At 33.4% G+C, this 22,690-nt stretch overlaps 4 protein-coding genes across 5 annotated transcripts; 3 read left to right on the top strand and 1 right to left on the bottom strand.

The window, feature by feature from the left end:
- The first annotated feature begins 572 nt into the window (after positions 1–572).
- LOC111310293 (protein IQ-DOMAIN 3-like) lies at positions 573–4,143 on the top strand. Of its 2 annotated transcripts, none has more exons than XM_022909604.2 (6): positions 573–901; positions 1,305–1,388; positions 1,480–1,791; positions 2,219–2,446; positions 2,819–2,938; positions 3,082–4,143. In XM_022909604.2, exons 2-6 carry the CDS (start codon positions 1,320–1,322, stop codon positions 3,802–3,804), a joined length of 1,452 nt encoding a protein of 483 aa, XP_022765339.2. In that variant the 5' UTR covers positions 573–901; positions 1,305–1,319; the 3' UTR covers positions 3,805–4,143. The 2 variants fall into 2 exon arrangements, with proteins under 2 accessions (XP_022765339.2, XP_022765337.2); XM_022909602.2 differs by having other exon boundaries at positions 689–901; positions 1,308–1,388.
- A 753-nt stretch (positions 4,144–4,896) lies between these two features.
- LOC111310292 (mitochondrial import inner membrane translocase subunit TIM14-1) lies at positions 4,897–9,661 on the top strand. Its single transcript, XM_022909601.2, has 3 exons — positions 4,897–5,090; positions 6,356–6,534; positions 9,124–9,661. Exons 1-3 carry the CDS (start codon positions 5,088–5,090, stop codon positions 9,278–9,280), a joined length of 339 nt encoding a protein of 112 aa, XP_022765336.1. The 5' UTR covers positions 4,897–5,087; the 3' UTR covers positions 9,281–9,661.
- Positions 9,662–12,246: 2,585 nt separating this feature from the next.
- Positions 12,247–18,600, top strand: LOC111310289 (calcium-dependent mitochondrial ATP-magnesium/phosphate carrier protein 2-like). Its single transcript, XM_022909599.2, has 7 exons — positions 12,247–14,231; positions 14,717–15,137; positions 15,519–15,663; positions 16,567–16,682; positions 16,784–16,862; positions 17,484–17,717; positions 17,915–18,600. The coding sequence occupies exons 1-7, from the start codon at positions 13,052–13,054 to the stop codon at positions 18,257–18,259; spliced, it is 2,520 nt and encodes an 839-aa protein (XP_022765334.2). The 5' UTR covers positions 12,247–13,051; the 3' UTR covers positions 18,260–18,600.
- Positions 18,601–18,893: 293 nt separating this feature from the next.
- On the bottom strand, positions 18,894–21,855 carry LOC111310291 (ATP synthase subunit d, mitochondrial-like). The gene is made up of 5 exons (XM_022909600.2): positions 21,610–21,855; positions 20,447–20,528; positions 19,538–19,602; positions 19,355–19,441; positions 18,894–19,270 (listed from the first exon to the last, which is right to left on the bottom strand). Exons 1-5 carry the CDS (start codon positions 21,778–21,780, stop codon positions 19,169–19,171), a joined length of 507 nt encoding a protein of 168 aa, XP_022765335.2. The 5' UTR covers positions 21,781–21,855; the 3' UTR covers positions 18,894–19,168.
- Between the last annotated feature and the right edge of the window lie 835 nt (positions 21,856–22,690).

Below are 22,690 nucleotides of genomic sequence, written 5' to 3'. Positions count from 1 at the left end.
AACAAAATATATTAAATTTTAAACTATTTACACAGTTTTATTATTATTTTTTGCAGCTATTAGATTTAGATAATTTAGCATATCTCGTAGATTATAAAGCAAAGGGTTTGTTGTAAAAAAAAAAAAAACCGTTAGGTACCATCATTTGTTTCTTGTGTAGAAAATAAAATTAATAAGGGTAAATAAGGAAAAATAACTTATAATCACAAAAATATTTTATGTAAATTAATGTAATTTAACTAAAAAATTAGATATTGTGAATCGAATTAAAATCTTTATCCAAATTTCATATTATCCAATTTTTTTTACATAGACAAAACACAGTATAAAGTAAAATTATGATAATAATTTTTTTAAGATAAGCGAAAATAATACAAAACGCTCATGTTTGAAATTTATCTATCAATCAAATTAAATTAAATTAAATGTAAAAAAAATGTTGATAAGAGTACAAAAAATTAAAAAGCATGTTTTTATTTTGACAGAGTTAGAAAGAAAAAGGCAAACCAGGCAGACTTCAAAAAAAAAGAAGACAGCTTTTAAGTGTACTTTGTTTGTTGTTGGCTTGTTGCCGTTGGAGTTATGTTTTGTCGTTTGTTTCTTTTCAAGTGTTTTCGGATGCCGCCATGATACACTTTGCGTCCCACTTTTTCTGGGTCCTACACTAAATCTGATCTTAAATTGCCAACCTGTTTTTTTTTTTTTTTTTTTTAATTTTCCCCATTTTTGCTCTCTTTTGAAGCTTTCTTTGCAAGATCCGCTTCTTTTTCTTTCTCTCTCTTCCTTTCTTTTTTTTTTTTTTTTGCATTTTGGTTTGGAACAGAATAAGGAGAGTGAGAGAAAAAGAGAAAGAGAAAGTTCCAATCTTTTGACAGAGATCTGGGAATTTTTCTATGTACAGGTATTGAAGATTTTCAGCTTCTTTTTGGTACATTTTGTCTTTGTTTTGGTTTTTTTTTGGGACACATTTATTGAGTTTTTGTCTTGAAGCTGTTTAAATTTGGAAACTTTGATCTGGGTTTTGTGTTTTAGATGAATATCATTCACTTTTGGAATCGGGGTTGTTCTTCATTTCTTAGATTGAATCATTAATTGGTTTAATGTTTCAATCCTTTCCAATATTCAATCCATTTTTTAATTTCCCCACTCTGAAATCCTTTGTTGATGTCGTTTAAGATAGATCTATTTCCTGCACTTTTAAACTTGAACAATGCAATTTGAGAGTTTTTTTTTTTTTTAATAATTTTTTTAACATTTAATTCTCATTGGAATTTGAAATTCCATGGCTTGTCTTTGTCTTGAAGAAGAATTATTGACAGATGGGGAAAAAAGAAGGGTGGTTTTCTGTTGTGAAGAGAGTTTTGAGCCCTGAGTCCAAGAAAGATCAGGTTTGAATGATTTAGTTCATAATTCAGAGGATAATTTTCTTTTTCTTTGGTTTTCTTAGAGAGATTTGTTGGTGCATTTTTATTTCACCAGAAAACTCCAAAATCAAAGAAAAAATGGTTTGGAAAAAGCAAGGACTTGGGGCCAGTTTCTTTGCCTGAAGAAACTGAAGTGACTGCACTTCCTCCTCCCACTGAAGATGTCAAATTAACAGATGCTGAAAATGAACAAAGCAAACATGCCTACTCCGTGGCTCTTGCCACGGCTATGGCTGCTGAGGCCGCGGTTGCAGCTGCTCAGGCTGCTGTTGAAGTTGTTCGTCTCACTTCTGTACCACGCTATCCGGGAAAGTCCAAGGAGGAAATAGCTGCTATCAAGATTCAAACTGCATTTCGAGGATACTTGGTATGGATTCAATTTGAGGGCTATTCATCGTTTAATTCAATTTGCTTCCTTTTAAGATTTGCCTGTTCTATATTTGTGAATATATGCATGAACTTTTGCTAAATTTGTCTCGTCGTTGTGATGCTTGAAGCCGGGGCTTTTTCATTCTCATGAAATGATGAGTCCTTAAGAGTGTATGATTTTGAAATTCTCTTTGGACTTTGTAACAGAACTCAGCACATCCCATTTAGTTGTATGGACCTTTCTTGAATTTTTTTCTGTCTTTAAAAAGGGTTCCAAACTCTCTGCATTAGTTGTTTCTGGCTATTATGTCCACTTTAAGTCATGATGATTTTGAAAATGTGTTCTGGTCAATTAAGGAAATAAAAGCATGGTGATTTATAATCATAAATTCCCTGAAACATCCCATTCACGGCTATTATCTCAGGCTCGGAGGGCATTGCGAGCTTTGAGAGGGTTGGTGAGGTTGAAATCATTGATCCAAGGGCAATCTGTCAAACGGCAAGCAACTACTACATTAAGATGCATGCAGACTCTTGCTCATGTGCAGGCCCAGATTCGTGCAAGGAGGATTAGAATGTCAGAAGAAAACCAGGCTCTCCAGTGGCAGCTTCAACAGAAACGTGAGAAAGAGCTTGAGAAGTTGAGAGCTTCTGTAAGTGCCTGGCTTTTGCACATTTTACTGTTTTGACTGTAAATTTTATTATGCGTGTGGTGGTTTCATTATATAACTTCTACAACGGTTTGCGCTCATGATTTCCTAAAACTTCTTGGCCTTTTTGGTTTCCCTTGGATTGCAAGTTAATTAGCTGAGTTCTAGACTTCTAATCAAATGAGGAGCATGTTTTTATGGATCTTACCCCTCTTGGATTCCCAGCCTGTTTTTGGGGTTGATTGTAAAAGCATTTTAGGCACTTTAAAAAAATTAATAAATAATTATATAATTCCTACCATTTTAGGATTTAAGTGGAATTCATATTAATGCTGTTAAATGTATGGATTGGTCGTTTAAACACTTATTTCATAGATGGGAGAAGACTGGAATGATAGTACACAGTCTAAGGAACAAATTGAAGCAAGACAACAAAATAAGCAAGAAGCAGCTATGAGAAGGGAAAGAGCATTGGCTTATGCATTCTCTCGCCAGGTATTTGGTTTTCCCTTTTGTTTGCAAAAATTTAGATTGTGTTGTACTGTTGTCCTAACTGTGTTTTCAATTTCAAGCTTTTAGTGCTTACAATGAATGTAATTCGGTACTGACTTAAATGACCTTTTTTTTTTCTTTAACAGCAATCATGGAAGAACTGTTCTAGATCAGTGAATCAAACATTTATGGATCCAAGTAATCCCCATTGGGGTTGGAGTTGGTTAGAACGATGGATGGCAGCTCGGCCATGGGAGATCCGAAGCACAACAGATAACAATGACCGTGGCTCAGTCAAGAGTATGGGTGCCTGTTCCATGTCTATTGGTGAAATCAGCAGAGCTTATTCTCGAAGAGATCTTAACAATGATAATAACCCATCTCCAAAACCCCCAAAATCAAGTCAACCTCGCAGCCATCAATCCCCTTCAACTCCACCTTCAAAGGCACCTTCTATTTCATCAGTTTCCAGTAAAAGAAGAATGCCGAGTCCAAGGGGGAGTCAATGGGGAGGTGATGAAGACTCAAGGAGCATACTCAGTGTCCAGTCTGATCGTTACAGGAGACATAGCATTGCAGGCTCATCAGTGAGAGACAACGAGAGCCTTCCAAGTTCACCTGCTATTCCAAGTTACATGACACCAACACAGTCAGCAAAGGCCAGGTCCCGATTACCAAGTCCTTTGGGATTAGAGAAAAATAGGATGCCAGAGAGGGGATTGGCCGGCTCTGCAAAGAAGCGGCTTTCATTCCCTGCATCCCCAGCTAATAATAGGAGATATTCTGGTCCTCCTGAGGTGGATATTACACTGATTAAGGATATTAAAATGCAGAAAGGAGTGAAATTGAGCAATGTAGGAGGGAGATAGTCCGGCTGGGAACGAAAGAACTTTGAGTTTAGAAACAAAACGGAAACCAAATCAGAATGAATCAAAGATGTCATCATGATCATCTTTAACAACTGCTCTCTGGTAAACAGCTGCAACAAAAAGAAGTGTGAATAAAATGGGGGGTTGCCACTTAATCTATTGTATTGTCTTTGTGATCATCTTTTTTCTTATTCTCAACTATCTCTATTCTTAGGGTTGTTACTTAGGATTGGTTTTGTGGTGAGATTACTTTATGTTTTGTTTGTTTGTTAGTTGTCTTGCTGCCAAAAACTCAATAATTTTCTAAATTGAGATTAGTTTATGATTTGCTTGTTGTCTTGCCAAGACTTAATACTAGTTTTCTTTTAAAATATAAAATTTATTTGAAGTGCAAAATATTTTAGATTGACATATAGAGATTCACTTTAAAAATATTTTCACTCTCCAACTAATAACTTTTTGGCACCGTATCTTGAATAAAGATGTTCATGGATCGAGTTAGATTATGCTTAAGTATGGCATCAATATTTTGAATGCTTGCCAAGCTCAATCCATCCTTATAAAGTGATAATTAGGATCTCAAATTTTGTTCAGATTCATTCATATTTGTAAATGCTACATTCTAGCTCTGCTTAAATTATTCTTGTTCCTAAAAATTAAAATTATAATAATTAAAATCTTTAATAAATTTACTTTTTTTCTATTAACGTTTAAAATATGAATAATTTAGTATAATTTCTAATATTTATAATACAAGATTATATTGAAAAATTTGGCTTGAGTAACTAAGGAGTTCATTTTCCCTTAAATAAAGTTTCAACTTTTGAGAATGGAAAAAATAAATGTCAAAAAAATTTATCTTTTTTATGAGATTTGATTTGGTTCGATTTTAAATTAATTAATGTCTAAAATGGCTATCGAACACACTAAGAGTCTTAGATAAAAAAAAATACATTGAAAGATGAATCGGTCGGATCAAATTTGAGCATTAAATGTGGAGCCAAAATTAAACCCGTTTTTGAAACGGGTTGTATTTTTTTGCTCAAATCAAATTTTTGGGCTTTATTGTAACCGCGGACGTGCCGCAATAGTATTGGTTGGGGCACCTTAATCGAACGTATGTGCCCTAACAAAACCCAATGACCAAAGCTGAGGTTTAATTTCAGCGACAGAAGCCGAAAGCCGAAAGACGAAAGGCGGTTTCGAGTTTAAAAAAAAATTGTTTATCTTTAATGAAATTCAGAGTTTTCATTTCAAAGACTGAATTCCAAATCTCATAAAAAATGGTAAATTCGCAAAACTCATAGTATTCATTTTCTCTATTTCATTGCATTGTCGTATTTATTTCCCCTTTTTTCTGTGTTTATGTTTTTTTTTTTCAGAATAATTTTTTTATGTTTTTGTTTTAATTTTCTCAGTCAATATTTTACTATTCTAATGAAGTTATAAATTTGGGTATGAAAAAATTCTTAATTTTTTGGAATTGTTTTATACTATGGATGCGATTTAGCTCCATAACATGAATAAAAAGGTAAAATTTTTTTAAAAGAAACATTATTAATTTAATTTCATGTTGAGAGATATGCTTTTTGATTAAAGGGGGAAATTTGTTATTATCCTCAATTTTCTTTTGTTTGGGTGAAACTGGAAAGTTAGTTGCTTTGGTGTTGTAAAGATTGTAATTTTGACTTTTTTTTTTTTTTAAGTTCCAAGTATAAGAGGATTCACCTAATCTTAAAATAATCATATCTTTTATCATAATTTAAAACTTTTCCATTAATTCATGCTGATGAAATCCTTGAAAGTTCAGCAAAAGGCCCCTTATGTATAGCATAGTGACTAGTATGCCTTTTGTGAAACTTCTGGTGATGTCATTTGGCATTTGAAGTGTTGCCCCTGGTCAAGAAGGAACTGAGGGGGTGCTTCGGCCTTAGCTTATGTTTTAAAATGCTTGGGAAGTGTTTGTTTTCGTTATCGGTTTCTTCCTATGCAACTTAGTTTTGTTGTTTATGTGTTACCTCGCTAGGTTTCTTTTATGGCTTTTGGTTATTGCTATTAAGCAGTGTGTTGGCTTTCAAAGAATCAGTGAAAAATGAATTTCAAATCAGTTAAGAGTTTGTTGGCACTTAAAACTTGGTAGAACAAGATGCTTGAAATGGAGAGGTTTGGATAGTGAAGTAAAGTCTGATTTCATAATTTTTCTTTGATATTTTGATCATATTCATTAGCAAGTATGTAAACTTTTTGGTAATAATGGAGTCTCTCACTAGTTAGAGCTTCCTTGTCACTTGACCAGTCTCCACAATCCATGCATTGGCTCATTTGTTGCGATAATTTAAAGTGTATTGTTTCAAGTGAAATGACAGAATCTTGCCTTTCTGTGATTCAGTTTATCGATTACAAGAACTAGTTTATGCCAACTAGTAGAACTTAAAATATTTTAGCTGTAATTGAGGATTGTTTGTGCATTTCTTTTCATGTTTAAACCAGTTGGAGACTTAGTCTTCCGTTACAATAATCTTAAATTAATGAATTTCTAGATGTACACCAGGCTACACCATTTTTGGCTGGGCTTGCAGTTGCTGCAGCTGCTCTTGCTGGCAGATATGGAATCCATGCTTGGCAAGCATTTAAGGCAAGACCGCCAACACCCAGAATACGCAAATTTTATGAAGGTGGTTTCCAACCTACAATGACGAGAAGAGAAGCTGCGCTGATTCTTGGTGTTAGGTAAATCTGTTCAACATTGATCATAAACTAGGGAATCGTATTATGATACTAAAATTACCGATTCTTGAGCATACATGAAATTAATCCCAAGAATATCTAGCTTGTGGAAAGATAAACACTGCCTTTAATTTGAATTAGTTCCCAAATTTTAAGGATGACCTCAACTTTTGAGTGATGGGATTTTTTTTCTTTAATGATCGTTTAAGTTGTAGCATGACTACTTGTCAAAAGCATTTCCATTTACAGTGCTATACCACTTATGTCTAATTACTAAGCATATATCTTTGATTGTTTGAATGCTTCCTACATTACAGTTTGAACTTTGAAACGATTTACTGATGCCTGAACCTGCCCTAACTTTTTTTTTTTACCTTGTTGGCCTTGCCAAGGAGGTAATTCACACTTACCTTAAAAGCGTGATACATTTATTATTTAGATACATTTATTATTTAGCTTACATGTCATATTTGCTGAGATGACATATCCAACGTGGCATTTTTTATGATTATGTGGCATGATTGTTTTATAAATGGAAAATCAAAAATGTTTTTTTCTTTTATTTCTTTCATTCTTTTCATTCTCTAAATTCATCCTCTCTCTCCAAATATTCATTTTCAACAAGCCATCTAAAAACCCAAATTTTGACACCGGATCATCATCTGTCACCACCGACCGTCATTGGTCTACATCCCTCTGATCCCAAAACTTCTCCATTTCTTCAACCGCAACTCCTCATCACATCTATCGGATTAGATTTCCGTAAAAATGCCTAGAAATCCTTGCATATAAAGTTTAACCCAAACTTTCTCGTGTTCCTCGTTTCTTCTTCTTCATTGCCCTCTTTACCCTCTCTTTTCCTTTTTTACGGCTGAAACCCTCCTTGCCCCATACGATTCACTCATTCTGTTTGTTAGCTCTCATCTCACACACCACCTCATCCGGTATGGTCGTCAACAGCATGCTCATGAAGAGGATGAAAAGGAGTAACAGTGGATCTCTGTGACTTCCTAAGCTTCCCTTCCTCTGCTTCTGCATTTCAGGCCAACGTCAGATCATTTCTAACGAAGCACGTGCTTATCTTGCCTCCATCTTCGCTTTTCACTCACCTGATGACTTGGCAGATCCTCTCCAGAGTTGGTTATGAGGCAAAGGACAGGCAATTTGGATATGTTGCAAGAGGAAAGAGGAGTTGTTTGGAGTTTGAGATTGCTAACTTGCAGTGGAGTCGTTTGGAGTTTCCTCAATGGACAATGGAGAGCCAAATCAGACTCATAAGATTGATGAATTAGAATGTGCAGGGCCACTGTGGAGATAGAAAGGCCCAGAAACCAATAACTCATTGAAATTAAATTAGGGAAATTCACATAACTCTTAAACACAGCTTCTCTTTTGTTGGATTCCAACCAATCAGAGACTCTTGGGTCTGACTCAAATTGTAGATTGACTGGAAACTTAGCTTCATTGCCTTTATTCTGGTCAAGATTTAAAGCTTGGTCTTTTCTTTGACGTTTCCCCAAAGAGGATTGGAGGATTAAGAGAGTTTCTAGGGTCTTTTCTTTGATGAATAGAGGGGCATTTTGGATTCAAACAGAGGAGAGAGGCGAAGAAGTGGTCTGAGCAACGATTCGGCGACTGACTTGAACTGATTAGGGAAGAGATAAAATGGGTAAAACTACAAAGAGTGTGTTTTGTAATACCATTAAAGGAGCTTAAAAGTAGGAGATTTTGATATACTTTCACTATTTTCTCTTGCATTTATCTTTCTATTCTATCTCTCAAACAAAAAAAAAAAGAATATTATTTAAGTTTTAATTTTTATTTTTGTTGTCAGATTGAAAGTTAAGAAATAAGAAGAAAAATAAATTTATTGCTTTGAGTGGAGTTAGAGAGAGAAAGAAAGAGATTATAACAATTTTTATTGATAAAAATAAAAATTTACCAGTGTTATTGTAGTTAACGGCGCGTACAATGCACTGCTTTTATGAAGTCTTGTTTTGAGCTAATTCGAAAACTTTTAATCCTTAATTGAACCAAATTAAAGATATCTTTAATTGAGAAAACAGTTAAACATTAAATTTTAAATAGAGCATTTAGCCAAAATAATAAATATTAGAAATATAGGGATAATGATTTTCTATCCCAAACGTAATTTTTAACTGCAATAGCAACTTTGTAGGAGTTTTTGGGTTTGGGTTGGAAAACCAGACTTTTAGATTGAAAAGCTAAATTTTTTTTGGTTGTTTAGCATTGCATTTGGGGTAAAAGTAGCTTTTGAATGCAAAAGTTACTTTCAACAATAATGCTAAATGAGGCCTTTATATTGAATCAAATTATCATCAGTCAATGTTTTTGCTTTACGCATTTGTTGCAGGCATACACATTAATTGTACAGGCCTCTGATGTCAGAAAATTGAAAGATAAATATTAATATGTCAAATTCTGAGATCCTTTGTGTTTTTTTTTTTTTAATGACTTTACTATTCGATGATCTGAACTATACGGTCTATTTGTACACCATTATACCTTATATGCATGTCTTCCTGTTCTACATAACATATGAACTTTATTTATACCATATGATTTTAACAGGGAGAATGCAACACCAGACAAGGTCAAGGAGGCGCATAGGAAAGTAATGGTTGCAAACCATCCTGATGCTGGTGGTAGCCATTATCTGGCTTCAAAAATCAATGAAGCTAAAGATGTGATGCTTGGGAAGAAAAAGGGCAGTGGATCTGCTTTCTAAATCCTAAATAATCTTTGAGTCTGGGATGCATTTGACAACCTGCAAGAAGTAAACCCTCTTCATCGCCCTTCAAAAGTATATTTGTTTAGAGGTAGGTTATGCTTGCCAACGAATATGCCCCAAAAGCATAGAAATTGTATGTTGAAAGCAAGACTTATCTTGAAATGTTCCTAACAACTAGGTAGTCGATGTCAAGTCCTAGATGAGTTTAAAGGAAATTGTTTTCAAGAAATTTCATGGTCATCTGCTATAATTGTTAAAGATATTCATGAGTTTTAGTTAAATGGCATTTGAGTTCTTTAATGCTTCATGACTTTCCCCTATAAAAATGAACCCTATCATGATTCATGATATATAAAAGATGAAGTTTGTTGAGCTTAAGGCCAATATTGTTCTTTTTTTCGTCTTATTCAACATATGACCATTGTTCTTGGTATTACTATATATTTCATTTGAAGAGAATCAAGTTTCATTCTAGTCCTGTTTCTGTATTTACTTTATATTACAATGCTTGAAATGTTGATGGCAAATGGCTTCATTGATTATTGAACTCCATGTTTTTCTTGTGAGAAGTTTGTGAAGATTACAAGAATTGGTTCTGAAGCAGTTGATTATCCAGGTTGGATGTTTGAAGTTTGAACCCTACAATGGACTATAGTTACATTGGAGAGCTATCTTGACTATTATCCATGAATTAATGTGGCATAATAATAACTCATTGACTTTGTATAAACATTTGTAATCTTTTCCAATCTCCAAAAGCCAGGTAGCAAATAAATAAGAATTGAGTAACCATTAGGCCAATCATTTTTTTTAATTGGTATGTGCAATCATTATTTTTATAGTATAATTTAATAATTATAATTTAAAATTATGTAAGATTTATGAGTTTACATTTATAAGTAAAGGGTTTTATATAATTTTTTTATTGTGATTAAACAATTATAAAATTGTAATAAAAAATTATAAGTAAAATGTTACCGTATATTAAAATATATAATGGAAATGTCAATAGAATTCTTAATCTAATGATTATATGATTAGCCTTTTGTATTTTTATGTAGGTTAGGAGAATTGTTCACTCTTTTGTTTCTTTAAGGAAAGTTCTTCATAAAATTCAACTATTCAAGTGTTTTGAGTGTTCATTAAGGCATGTCTATTTCCTAGGGTTGATAGCATTTGAAAAAATTGTTTAAATTTCATTGGTTCATTGCATTAATATTTAAATATAAAATCAAAATTATAATTTGCTTTTTTTTTTAAAGAAAGAGATAAAATAAGATATGACTCTAATTAACTAAAATTTTTAAAACTTTTTTATGAAAAAATTTATAATTTTGAGATAAACAAAAAGACTATAAGTTTTAAACTTTAAAATTTAAATTTATTATACGTATATGACTATACAAATTAATTAAATTAAATTTTAAATTTTTTATACTAAAATTTTAGTAAATAAAATGTTTCAATCTTAAATTGGAATTGGAAGTGGGATCATATGAACGAACTCTTAAATTAATTTATTATTGATAATTTTTTAATTAATATTTTAATTTATAAATTGAGTTAAATTTCTATTTTTATATATAAAAAAAGCACTTTTATGGGCATGATTATAGAAAAACATTTTGAAAAAAGTGAAGAGAAGATTTAGATTTTTTTATTATTTTTTTTGAGGTTCAATTTGAACCTTGAATATAAGAGAAATAAATAAAATCTACTAGCACTGAAAGAAAATATTTTGAAAATAAAAGAACAAAAACTAATTTGTTTTTTTCATATGAGTCACCATTACAGAAGGGAAACGTGTCAAAAGCAGATGGAAAAGAACGCTAAATGCAAATTGTTATTGGTCAACCTATTTATAGCCACTAACTCTATTTTATTCTGGATCAGTAAATTTCTTTTGTTTCTTTTCCTTTTTTCACAAATTTATATTTTAAAAAACAAACGAAAATTAAAATATTATTTTATAGACTTTTTATTTATTTATTTTATTAAAAAATTATTTATTTATTTATCTATAAAGAATATATTAACCAAATTAAAAAAAATATCTCAGTAATAACACCATTAAAATTTACCACTGTTTTTTGTCAAATAAAAAAAGTAAAAGGGTAAAAAAAACCCTAAACAAAAATTCAATACTCATTAAAATTTTTATTGCATTCAATTAATTAAGTTTTGAATTTGTATTTTAAAACAATTGAATTCTTAAATATTTATTTTCATTGAATTAAAATTTAAAATATATATTTTTACTGAATTAAATTCTCAATTGGAATGAAATAATTAATATTTTTAATAAAAATTTAGTTAATAAAATAGATATTTGAGAGTTTAATTGATTAAAAAAATTGGATAATTATTGAATTTAAATACAAGAGTTTTTTTTTTTTTTGATATTTTTACCTAAAAATTTTTTGAATATTAAATTTTAATCACACATTTTTAAAATTATTTGACAAAAATTTAGATCATAATTTATTTGAAAATATCTTAATCATATTAAATTTTGTTTTTGTTAATTCGTATAATTAAAATGAATACTTTTTCTATGTTTTTTATATAATATATATTTTTTTTGTAAAATTTGCTTCTTTATATCAACTATTAAAAATTTCAACAAAATTTTTTATAAAAGAAATTTTATTTGTAAGCAATACAATAAGTTTTCAAACTCAAATCTAATTAAGAAAAATGTTATTCATAAAAAGAAAAAAAAATTAACCAAGGAAAAGATAAACATGAAAAAAATTATTCCACGTTTTAACCACTTACCAAAAACTTTCACCAAATGGATAAACATATTTTTCAATTTTAAATTAATTTATATTTTGTAAATTGCAGAGGCAAAAAAGCTTCCTACAAAGCCTTACGTCAGCCTTTTATCCATTCGTTCTTAGTTATCCAAAAAAAAAAAAATATTTTATTTAAATATTTTTCCACAAATGATAAAAAGGCCTATTCTTCATCGTCTCCTCCTTCTTCTTCCATTGCCGCCACCCGACCACCATATATCTCGTTCTCTTGATAGAAGAAAACTGTCCAAAAAAGCTTAATTTACCTTTTTCTTTTTTGAGAATCCCAAATTGTCCCTCACTTTCCACTTCAAAAACACCCCTTTAAGTCAGTTCTTTATTTTGGCACTTCAAAAGGAACTCAAAAGAACCCATTTCAAAGCTATAATTTTTCTCCTTAAAAATGAAATCTTTTTCCATAAAATAGAAAAAAAAAAAACTAATACCCATTTGGCAATCTTTTCCATACAGATAAGGCTGATTTGCTTTAAAAAGAAGCGTCAGTTTCTTCAACAGATCCACCTCCCCTAGTAAATTCTCCTTTTCGTTCATTTATTGTAATTTTATTGTTTAAAGATTTAGTTTTTCCTTCTGGGTTTTTAATTTTATTTGTAATTTTTATTTTGGCTTGAAATTGTGGTTCTAGCTTGGTGGGTTCTTTTTAGTTGGTGTAAAGAATTTGTTGAATCTTAGGAAAAGTGCAAAATTTGAGTTTATCGTATAGGAAAGTGAAGATTTTGGCGAATGGAATCGATTTTCGATTCGATTTAAGTAGTAAAAGAAGCTATTTTTACTCTTAATATTAGCTAAAGATTTTTTTTTTTTCAATTTGTCTTTTGATTTTTATGGTTTTTTTTTTCTTTTATTTGGGTCTTTTTAATATAGTTCTTTTCAAATCTCTATAGAGAAGGAGATAGAGTTTGGGGGAGTTTGTCTTAAGGAGTGAGGAGTTTTTGAGGTGGTAGAAGTAATGGTGTCTAAAAATGATCCGATTGAATCGATTTTGAATTCGATTCAATTTATAAAAGGAGCATTTTTACCTCTTGAATTGGGTATTAAGAAAGTTGCAAAAGATCTTGAAAGTTGTTGGGGAGTGTCAAATGATAAAGGAAATAATGTTGAATTGATTGCCCCATTGAATGGTAGTGATAGGAATGGTAAGGTTCAAATCTTTGGTGTGAAGAAGAGTAGTGGTAGGTTTGGTAGTGGTGTTAATAATGGGCAGTGTTTTGTTGGTAGTGAAGAGAGAAAGAAAGGGGCGACTATTAAGGTTCCCATCAAGGCTTTTATGGGAATGTTTTCCCCCGCAAATGGGAAGAACAATGAGAAGGTTGAGGTGGTTAGGGAAGGATTGAAAGAAAAGGATGTGGATAGAGATGAAGAGACTTGTATGAATTGCTTACAGTTTGCTGTGACTTGGTCGGTGTTGGTTAACAACTTTGTCCAGGCAATACTGAGCTCGTTTAAGTCAGGGAGGAAGAGAATTCAGAAAATGGGTGACGAAGATAAAGGGTGTCTAAATTCGTATACTCATAACATGAAATCAAAGGCACCGTTTGAGTTTAAGCATAGAGATTCAAGGGCTCAATTTATTGCAAAGAATGAGGGTTTAGAACATAATGATGGGCATCATGTATCATTTGAATGCTTTATAGGGTTCATATTTGATCAGTTGACTCAAAATCTTCAGAAGTTTGATCAACTTCTCCAGGAAAGTAATCGGAAGCATTGTGATTGTCCATCAATTCCATCTCTTCCCTATCAATTTGATCATTTAAAAGCAGCGGCAAGTATATGGGAAGGTCGAAAAGTTGATTTAAATGGGTTTTTTGGAAATTCGATGTTTGCTAGATTGGGAGGTGTTCCATCAGGTATGGTTGGAGTTACTTCTTCAGTGAACGAAGAGGGTGATGATGGTGTTAGCGCTTGCAGTACGGAAGAAACAGCTGGTAATTCCCCACAGAAACTGGCCAGTGGGATACTTAGCATTCCTCTATCAAATGTGGAGCGTTTGAGGTCCACCTTATCAACTGTTTCGTTGACGGAACTGATTGAGCTTCTACCACCTTTGGGCCGCTCTTCACAAGACCACCCTGACAAGAAGAAATTATTCTCTGTCCAGGATTTCTTCAGATACACAGAGTCTGAAGGTATGGTTTCTCAGGCAGCTCTGAAAACGATTAGTGTTGCTCCATTTTCTTTTTTGTTTGGTTCCTTGAATAGCAGAATCAATGAAGAAATGTATTATGCTGTAGACTATGAGTGGCATAGTTCAAACTATAGTTTTCTTAAATTCTGTAGTGTGTAGCTTCATGCTGAAAGAGCAGGAACTGGGTCGTTTTGGATTCTGGTTTCTGTTATCTCCCTTCCCCAATCCTAATTGAACTTGGCGGTTCAGATTGTAACTTTTGAGTACAGCATAAGTAAGCTGTTTTTGTGTTTGTGACTTGTCATTGATACTATTTTCTTCTACTAATTAATAACCTTATCAAATTTTATGCTCAATGAGTCCAAAATCTTATCATTTGAGTTTTTGTAGCATTAATTTCAGGTTGTGTAATTTATTATGGTCTAATGTGATTAACTATAGTGCAGTATGGTATGCTTTGATTTTACTCATGCATTATTCATTCAGGGAGGAGGTTCTTTGAAGAACTGGATAGAGATGGTGACGGCCAAGTAACTTTAGAAGATCTTGAAGTTGCTTTGAGAAAAAGAAAATTGCCTCGGAGATATGCTCAGGAATTTATGCGTCGCACTAGAAGTAATCTATTTTCAAAATCTTTCGGTTGGAAGCAGTTTTTGTCCTTGATGGAACAGAAGGAGCCTACCATTCTTCGAGCTTATACTTCTCTTTGTTTAAGCAAGTCTGGAACCCTCAAAAAAAGTGAAATATTGGCATCACTTAAAAATGCTGGACTTCCAGCGAATGAAGACAATGCTGTCGTCATGATGCGATTTTTGAATGCTGACACTGAAGAATCTATTTCATATGGACACTTCCGAAATTTTATGCTTCTTTTGCCTTCAGACCGACTGCTTCAAGATGATCCTCGGTGAGATTAAATTTTCCATTTGAAGATTATCATTTAGAAACTCTAGCTGAGGCATGAGCTCAAATTTAATTTACTATTGAATTGTCTTTGGTTCAGGTTGCATTTTTAGAAGTTCAAACTTTAGTTTTGCAACTTGGTTACCAAATTACAGCACGTACGTTCAGTTTGTGAAATTGTTTGATTACTGCAGTAGTGCTCTGTGCTTCATGGTTTGGATACCTTGTAAAAATTTTGGTGGGAGGCCATAAGGATTATTACAGCAGCTGAATCCTAATAGTGCTTACCCTAACCCCATTTTCTTTTGTTGAACATGTACTTTTTGTTTTGCACATGCACTGATGATTAACTGTTGATAGTAACTTCTTTTTGCATTATATTCAGTAATATCTGGTTTGAAGCTGCAACCGTTGTTGCTGTTGCACCACCTGTGGAAATACCTACTGGAAGTGTTCTTAAATCTGCATTGGCTGGTGGTCTTTCCTGTGCACTATCTACATCTTTAATGCACCCAGTTGATACTATAAAGGCACATTCTTCAGCTTAATTTTGTTTTTACATAATAAAATCTGCCTGTTTGCTAACATCTAGTAGAACCCAAATCATCATATCTTTTCTGAGGACAGATTGCACCCTGCCATGTTAGGATTTGTTTGTCAGTGGACTGTGTAGAGCTCATACGTGTGAGACTTTTTGAGACCAACAATATTCTTTAAGCTGCGTATGGTGAAAGACAGTTTCTTTGTGAGATTTATGATATATTGGGTTCTATTGCAAATTGCTTTTGTTGAAAATTTTGGCTTATTGCTATTCTTCACGATAAACCTACAAATGTTATTAGACACTTGCATTTCTGATTTTTTAGGAAGCCTTATGCAATTACTTTGTATTTTGATACAATTTTCCAGTAGCAGAGCTTTTTCATTTTCTTAGATAACTAATTTTAGTGCTTTTGGCTAATTGTGATGTTATGGAACATTTTCAACTTATTGCATAACTGGCTATACGCGACTTCTAGTCCCTGCTTATCTGTGTCGGGTTGTTTACCTTAATATTTGTCTTCAGATTTGTTTGTCTCCTTCACCTGGTAGAGGCACCCTTTTGGTAGTTCAAAATTTCCGTTTGGTTTCTTCACTAGTCCCTGATCTGGGTGATCAAGGAGGAAAACTAACTATTTGTTCATGTTTAAAAATTAGAAAAAATGCTTCTTTTTTGTTCTTCTGTTCTCAACACTGAAAATTTAAAGCACTTTAAGTTCAAAAGGGAGTCAAGGGAGTGTTTGTGCTTAAATATGCATGTACTCTTACAGGCATTCTTACTGAAACTGCTCATATTTCTGCTCATCCCATCTCTTTGTGTGGAATACATCTTGTAATATGTCAATAGGTTTTTTTCATGATTTTTTTTCTTTTCCCTTTTTGTTTTTTATCAGACTCGGGTGCAAGCATCAACTCTGACCTTCCCAGAAATTATTTCAAAGCTTCCACAAATTGGAGTGCGGGGGTTGTATAGGGGTTCAATCCCTGCAATTCTTGGACAGTTTTCAAGGTTTTATATATTTTTCATAGTTGACCATTCTTTTTTCTTTCTGATTTTGGTTTTGCTTCCTGTCATTCATTCGTCTGTTTGATTTTCTTTCAACATTGCAGCCATGGCCTGCGAACAGGAATATTTGAAGCAAGTAAGCTTGTATTGATCAATGTTGCTCCAGACCTCCCTGACATCCAGGTACTTTTTGCACTCTTATTTGGTTGCAAATTTGTGATTGAATTTCTCTTGTTTCTTTGTAAAACAAAGCTCTAGCTATCCTTAATTTTCCTTTTCATAGGAATGTCCTCATTCCCATAACTTTTCTTACAAATGCCATTCATGTGGCTATTTTTCGTTCTGGCCAGTTTATTAAATCCCCCTGATATCAATGATGTTGCTAGGCTAGTCATTAGAACTAAGAAAAAGGAAAAGTTGCATGTTGAAGCTGAAGTTTGTTCTTTTTTGTATAAATAAATGATGCTGAACACACTACCTTAAGATATTTGACCGATGTTCCTGTATTCATGCATAGTGAACGTTCAATGCACTCTCTGTGCATGAATATAAACAAGAACCAAACTTTAACGACCTGTTAGTATTATAGTTTGATTCTTAATTATAACTCTGAAAAGCGGTCATTATTTCCTTGCATGTGAGTGCAACCACGCACTTTTATGGTTTGTGTCTCTGTGTGGATGCAGAAGGAACTGGTCTTCCACCCTTAATTTTCCAATTCTGGAAAGGAATGGTTCTAATTAAATTGTCTGTTGATATTTATTTGCAACACTGAGTTAAAATTTGCATTCGCTTGCTTTGTAGGTTCAATCCATGGCATCATTCTGCAGCACATTTTTGGGAACAGCAGCACGGATTCCTTGTGAGGTACTAAAGCAGCGTTTGCAGGCTGGCCTTTTCGACAATGTCGGGGAAGCTCTTGTTGGTACCTGGCACCAGGATGGTCTGAAGGGTTTTTTCCGTGGGACCGGGGCCACTCTTTGTCGTGAGGTCCCATTCTATGTTGCTGGGATGGGCCTTTATGCTGAATCCAAAAAGGTATTGATATTTGTCCTGTCATTGAAAATTTTTATTTCAAATCAGGACAAATGTTTACACTGAAAGAAAATTTTTTATCCTCTACTATTTACTTCAACTTTATAAGGGGAAAAAGCATGGTGAATTGTAAGACTTCATAATAATTTTCATCATTATTTGTATATGAATTATCATTTGGGTTCTGCATGCTGTTGTAGCTTGCCCAGCAACTTCTGAGACGGGAACTGGAACCTTGGGAAATGATTGCAGTTGGAGCTTTATCCGGAGGGCTGGCTGCTGTAGTAACTACACCTTTTGATGTCATGAAAACTAGAATGATGACAGCACCAGGGGGCCGACCCATATCAATGTCAGTGGTAGCCTTTTCTATTCTCCGTCACGAGGGACCCCTTGGTCTGTTTAAAGGAGCAGTACCCAGGTTTTTCTGGATTGCTCCCTTAGGTGCCATGAACTTTGCCGGCTATGAGTTGGCAAGGAAGGCCATGGACAAAAATGAAGACGGGGCTTTGGATCAAGTCAAGAAATTGGCTAGTTCTGGATAGATACAAGTCCTTCCAAAGTAAGAACATAATCTACGGTGGCCTTTGGGTTTTTGTTAGTGGTCAAAGCCAACTGAATGCTGCTGGAAATTTTGTTCTTTCCCCCACCAAAAGTAACAGCAGCAAGTTCTTCAAATTTAATTTGTCGACAACTCCACCTCTTTTTCTAAACATTGTAATGTTTCTTGCGGTTTAAGCATTTTGTAGCCTAGACTTCTTTTGAACTATATTTGGTCTGCCAGGGGAGTGGTGGGTCAGATATTTTGATCAGCTCTTGGGTTACAGAATCGATTTTTCATATTTTGTGTGTACATTCTTTGTGCAGTAAATGATCTTTGTTTCAATTGTATTCTTTAAAGTTGTTTCATAAATCTTTCTCCCAAATCCCAATTGACTTGATATTCAGGCAATAAAATTTCTTGCACGGGGCAAGAAGCAGTAGACTGTCATGAATGATGGAATCGAGAATTATAGCTTCTCAAGACTTATTCATGAGTTCTGTTCATCCGAGATGGACCATTCAAGTTGACGGTCACGTAATCTGTTGATAAAGAATAAATTTTAATATCAATTCAAATTTTGACGGTTTTAAATTAAAAATGAAAAACTGACTTCTTGAGGAAACAGGCCAGGCAGATGAAGAAAATTTTCCCTTAAAAACATCATCTGAATGCCACTTAAATGATGCATGTCTTAAAATATCCACTTTGGTTTTCAAGTGAACGGATAAATCTGTTTTTCTACACAGAAAACCGAATTATTATTGGAGCCCAAACTTTCCAACTCAGAGGAACCAAATTGCACAAAAAAGGGTTCGGCAATCGTCGTCAGGGTAAAAATAACAGAAAAAACATGACCACTTAGAAATTCTGGCCAAGACAGTGAAAGCTTCCTTAAATCAGTAAAGATATGTCAATAGCCCCAGTTGTCATTCCGGATCTCATCTTCAAATTTCTTTTTCAGCTCAGGGTGTTTCTCGAAGTACTCGTCTGCTGTCATGGTGCTGATCTTTTGCTGTTCAAATAAGAAAGAAAAACAAAATCAACAATTCTGATTATAGCAGAGCCAGCACAGATTTGGGCATTGCTTTCCAGTTACCTTCAGTTCCTGAATCTCAGCAATTTCTTTTTCCAAACGCTCAGACTCTTTAAAGGATTTCTCCTCTGCTTCTTTCAATTCAACCAACTATAACAGGAAGTAAATAGTACATCAGATAAGGAAAAAGAAAAAAAAAAAATTTCAGACAGTTAAAAGGGAGTCAAGTATCATGTTGATTCTCACCAATGCATCGAATTTTGGTTTGTATTGAGGGGTGACTGTGTCAACAAACTTGGGGATCTCTATGCCTGCAAAGGAACCATATCAAATGTGTAAAAACGAGGATAAAACTCCATCCAAACCCCAAAACATGCACATAAGCAGCTACTACGGGTGCTGCAGCCAGGTGATAATCCAGTTAAGACAAGTGAAGAATAATCTGGTTCAATGGTTGAGTAACATTTTGTTGATCATAAAAATTAGAGGTCTACATTGAGCTGCATTGTACTTTGAACATCCAGTGTATACAAGTATCTGGAGTCTTAGGTGTTCTGAAGGATCTGATTACCATAATAGCATTATTGAAATGAAACATCTAAGGCCTGAATCAGAAACTGCTAAATGCTAATTGCATCATAAAAGAGAATTGCATTCGTATACAATATTAAGAATTGCATTTGGAAAATAGTATAGCAACAAATTAATGCAATGTCCTTATTGGTAATAGATTTCCATCTTAGCTTTTGATCAAGCATGGGGCACTGGTCTGGGAAAGATAAAAGATATCTGCAATTGAAGAAAGGTTGATAACATTAACTTCCATCATTTACTAATTTCCCCCAACCCCAGAAAATGAAGAATGACAAAAGGAAAATGGTGGCCACTCAAGGTGACTACATCATCATCTGACTTAGAAAATTGTTGACTCATATAAAAAAGTTGATCTAAAACAAAATGTGAGCACAAAGCACAAAGCACAATGCACAAAGCACAAATTCAGGAAGCTAAGCCATGTGAAGAACACAAAACCTGAGGTAGCAATACCATTTACGCTATAGAAACCTGCAACCAATCTAAGCACAACCATGTATGGGGCAACTGAAAATTTGTATGGAAAGTAAACCAAATATGGCAACCATCAAATGAACTTACTGTCATAAGCCTCTTTGTACATATCCACCATGTGAGAGCCAATTCCTTTTCTATAGTATTCCCAGTCAATAGGTTCAGGTTCCTGCTCAACAGAAAAATCAGATTATTAACAAGATAGGGCTCACAGTTACATGAAAGTTAACACCAGCACCAAATCAACAATCATCCCTACTGACAAACAAACGCCTTAAAAATGAAACTTTCAAGATACAAAAATGATATGCATTTTGCTTCATTTTTCCTAGTCTTCGCCCTTTAGAATCACATTTAACCCTCATTCCAAAAGTGATACGTCAAACAAGGATAATGAAACCTTCAAATTTTTTGGTTCAAAAATGCGTAACTGAAAGCAGCTAAATCTAGTACTTTTTTTCGGGGTTTCATCTGGACATAGTGCTAAAGTTAAAAGATTTAACAACTGGACATAGTGTTATAGTATTAACCAGAGATTAAGCCCTTTCGATGTAGGCAAACCTTGAGAAATCCTAAAATTCAAATGTACAGGTAAATTAAAGTTAAAAGATTTATCATCAGAATTCAGAACAGACTTCTACCACTTCTACTTGAAAATGCTCAGAAACATGAATACCAAAACTGATCAAAACTAAAGGGAAATGATATAAAACAAAAAGCTTTAACACCCATAAAGAGTGAAAGAAGAAAAAGATACTTAAAAACCCAAAATTCCATTTTTCCGATAAAAAAAAAACTGAAATTAAATTGTTTTTCTTAACATCTAATAAAATAATATACCCTTAATTGTTTTGTTATTTTAGCAAAATTTCAGGATAAATTAATTTACATGAATTTCTATTTTAAAACCTTATAAATTTAATAGTTTTATAAACCAAAAAATGTAAAATTACAACACCAGATTTCCAGTTTTTTTTTCATGCATTTTCCTTCATTTCTAAACAATATTTTCATTTTATACCTGAATGATAATAAAAAAACTAAAAATTTCTTTTAAAAAAACCTGAAAAAATCCAAAATTAAATCTTGTACAATAAATTCAACTCTAACGAATTTTTCTTTCAATAAAAAAAGTAAAATTACCATTTAAAAAAAAAAACCCTAAAGATCTAATCAAAAGATTAACCCAAAAAAAATAAAAATTTTTAAAAAAAGATCTAAAGATGAGAGCGAAGAGGAAAAACAATAACCTGGCTGAATTTTGTCTGCAAAGTGGAGTTAACTTCATCGAAAGTGCGACGAAGAGTGGCGAACTCTTTGCGAGCCTCATCGGAGACCAAAAGCTTAGCCATCCCTTCCCAATCAATGTTCTTTGATGCTTTGAACGCCACATCCACTACTTTCTTTCCTGCTCCGCTCATTTTCTCGCTTCCCAAACGCAAAACTTTCTGGTTTTTTCTTTCAACTTCTGGTGATGAGGACTGCTTGCTTCAAAATGATTGTGATTCTTCGTGTTGGATAAAATTGGAAATTCAAATTTTTATTTGGGCCGGTTTGATCCACTTAGGTCAGTCGGTTTAACCTAAATTCTCTTGACCCAATTCCTTGATAAAAGGGCTTTGCATCCAGAAAATGGGCCGGTTTATGTCCAATAGGAACCTGATTTTTTTGGGTTCAATTCATGGATAAAAGCGCATGATTAGATTTATGGATAAAAAACACATGATACATAATTTGGGTCCATATTTACATCTTTTTTTTAGATCCATACCGTCTCCAACTGATAAATTGTCGTGAAATGGACTAGGAAAGCACAAAATTTGGCCTTGTTTGGATTGGAAGAAAATGAAAGAAGAGAGAAGTGAAATGGAAGAATTCGCTATATGCTCAGGGAGAAACAGGAGAAAAATGAAAGGAAGAGAAACTATCAATCAATAAATGACCCCTTTTTTGATATTTTTCCAAAAGTTTAGGGATTTATTAGAGAAATGAAACAAACCAATTCAAATCTTGCATCTCTGCAAAACTTCAACTTTCCATGAAGATTGATAAGCTTGACAAAGGGTTTCTCAGGGAAGCATGAAAAATAGAGCAATAATTCAGTTTGATAATTGGGAACCTTATTGGTTATTATGCTGCAAGAGGAAATGCTCCAATGCTCAATCATGCATAAACTCCTGAACTGATCTTGACCTACTATTTTGGCTACTGGTTTACTGCAAAGCTCATCGTAGACATTTATTGGTCATAGCAAATTTGCCCTGAAAATCCAACCTGCAATCCATTATACCATACAAATGGTTTGCTGCAGAGTCCAAGTCTATAACCAGA

The sequence above is a fragment of the Durio zibethinus genome, chromosome 19 (assembly GCF_047325235.1).
Source record: "Durio zibethinus cultivar Kanyao isolate XHJ-2024 chromosome 19, ASM4732523v1, whole genome shotgun sequence".
Taxonomy (NCBI): domain Eukaryota; kingdom Viridiplantae; phylum Streptophyta; class Magnoliopsida; order Malvales; family Malvaceae; genus Durio; species Durio zibethinus.
Note: the sequence above shows the minus strand (reverse complement) of the source record. Positions and strands in the feature narration are given on the sequence as shown.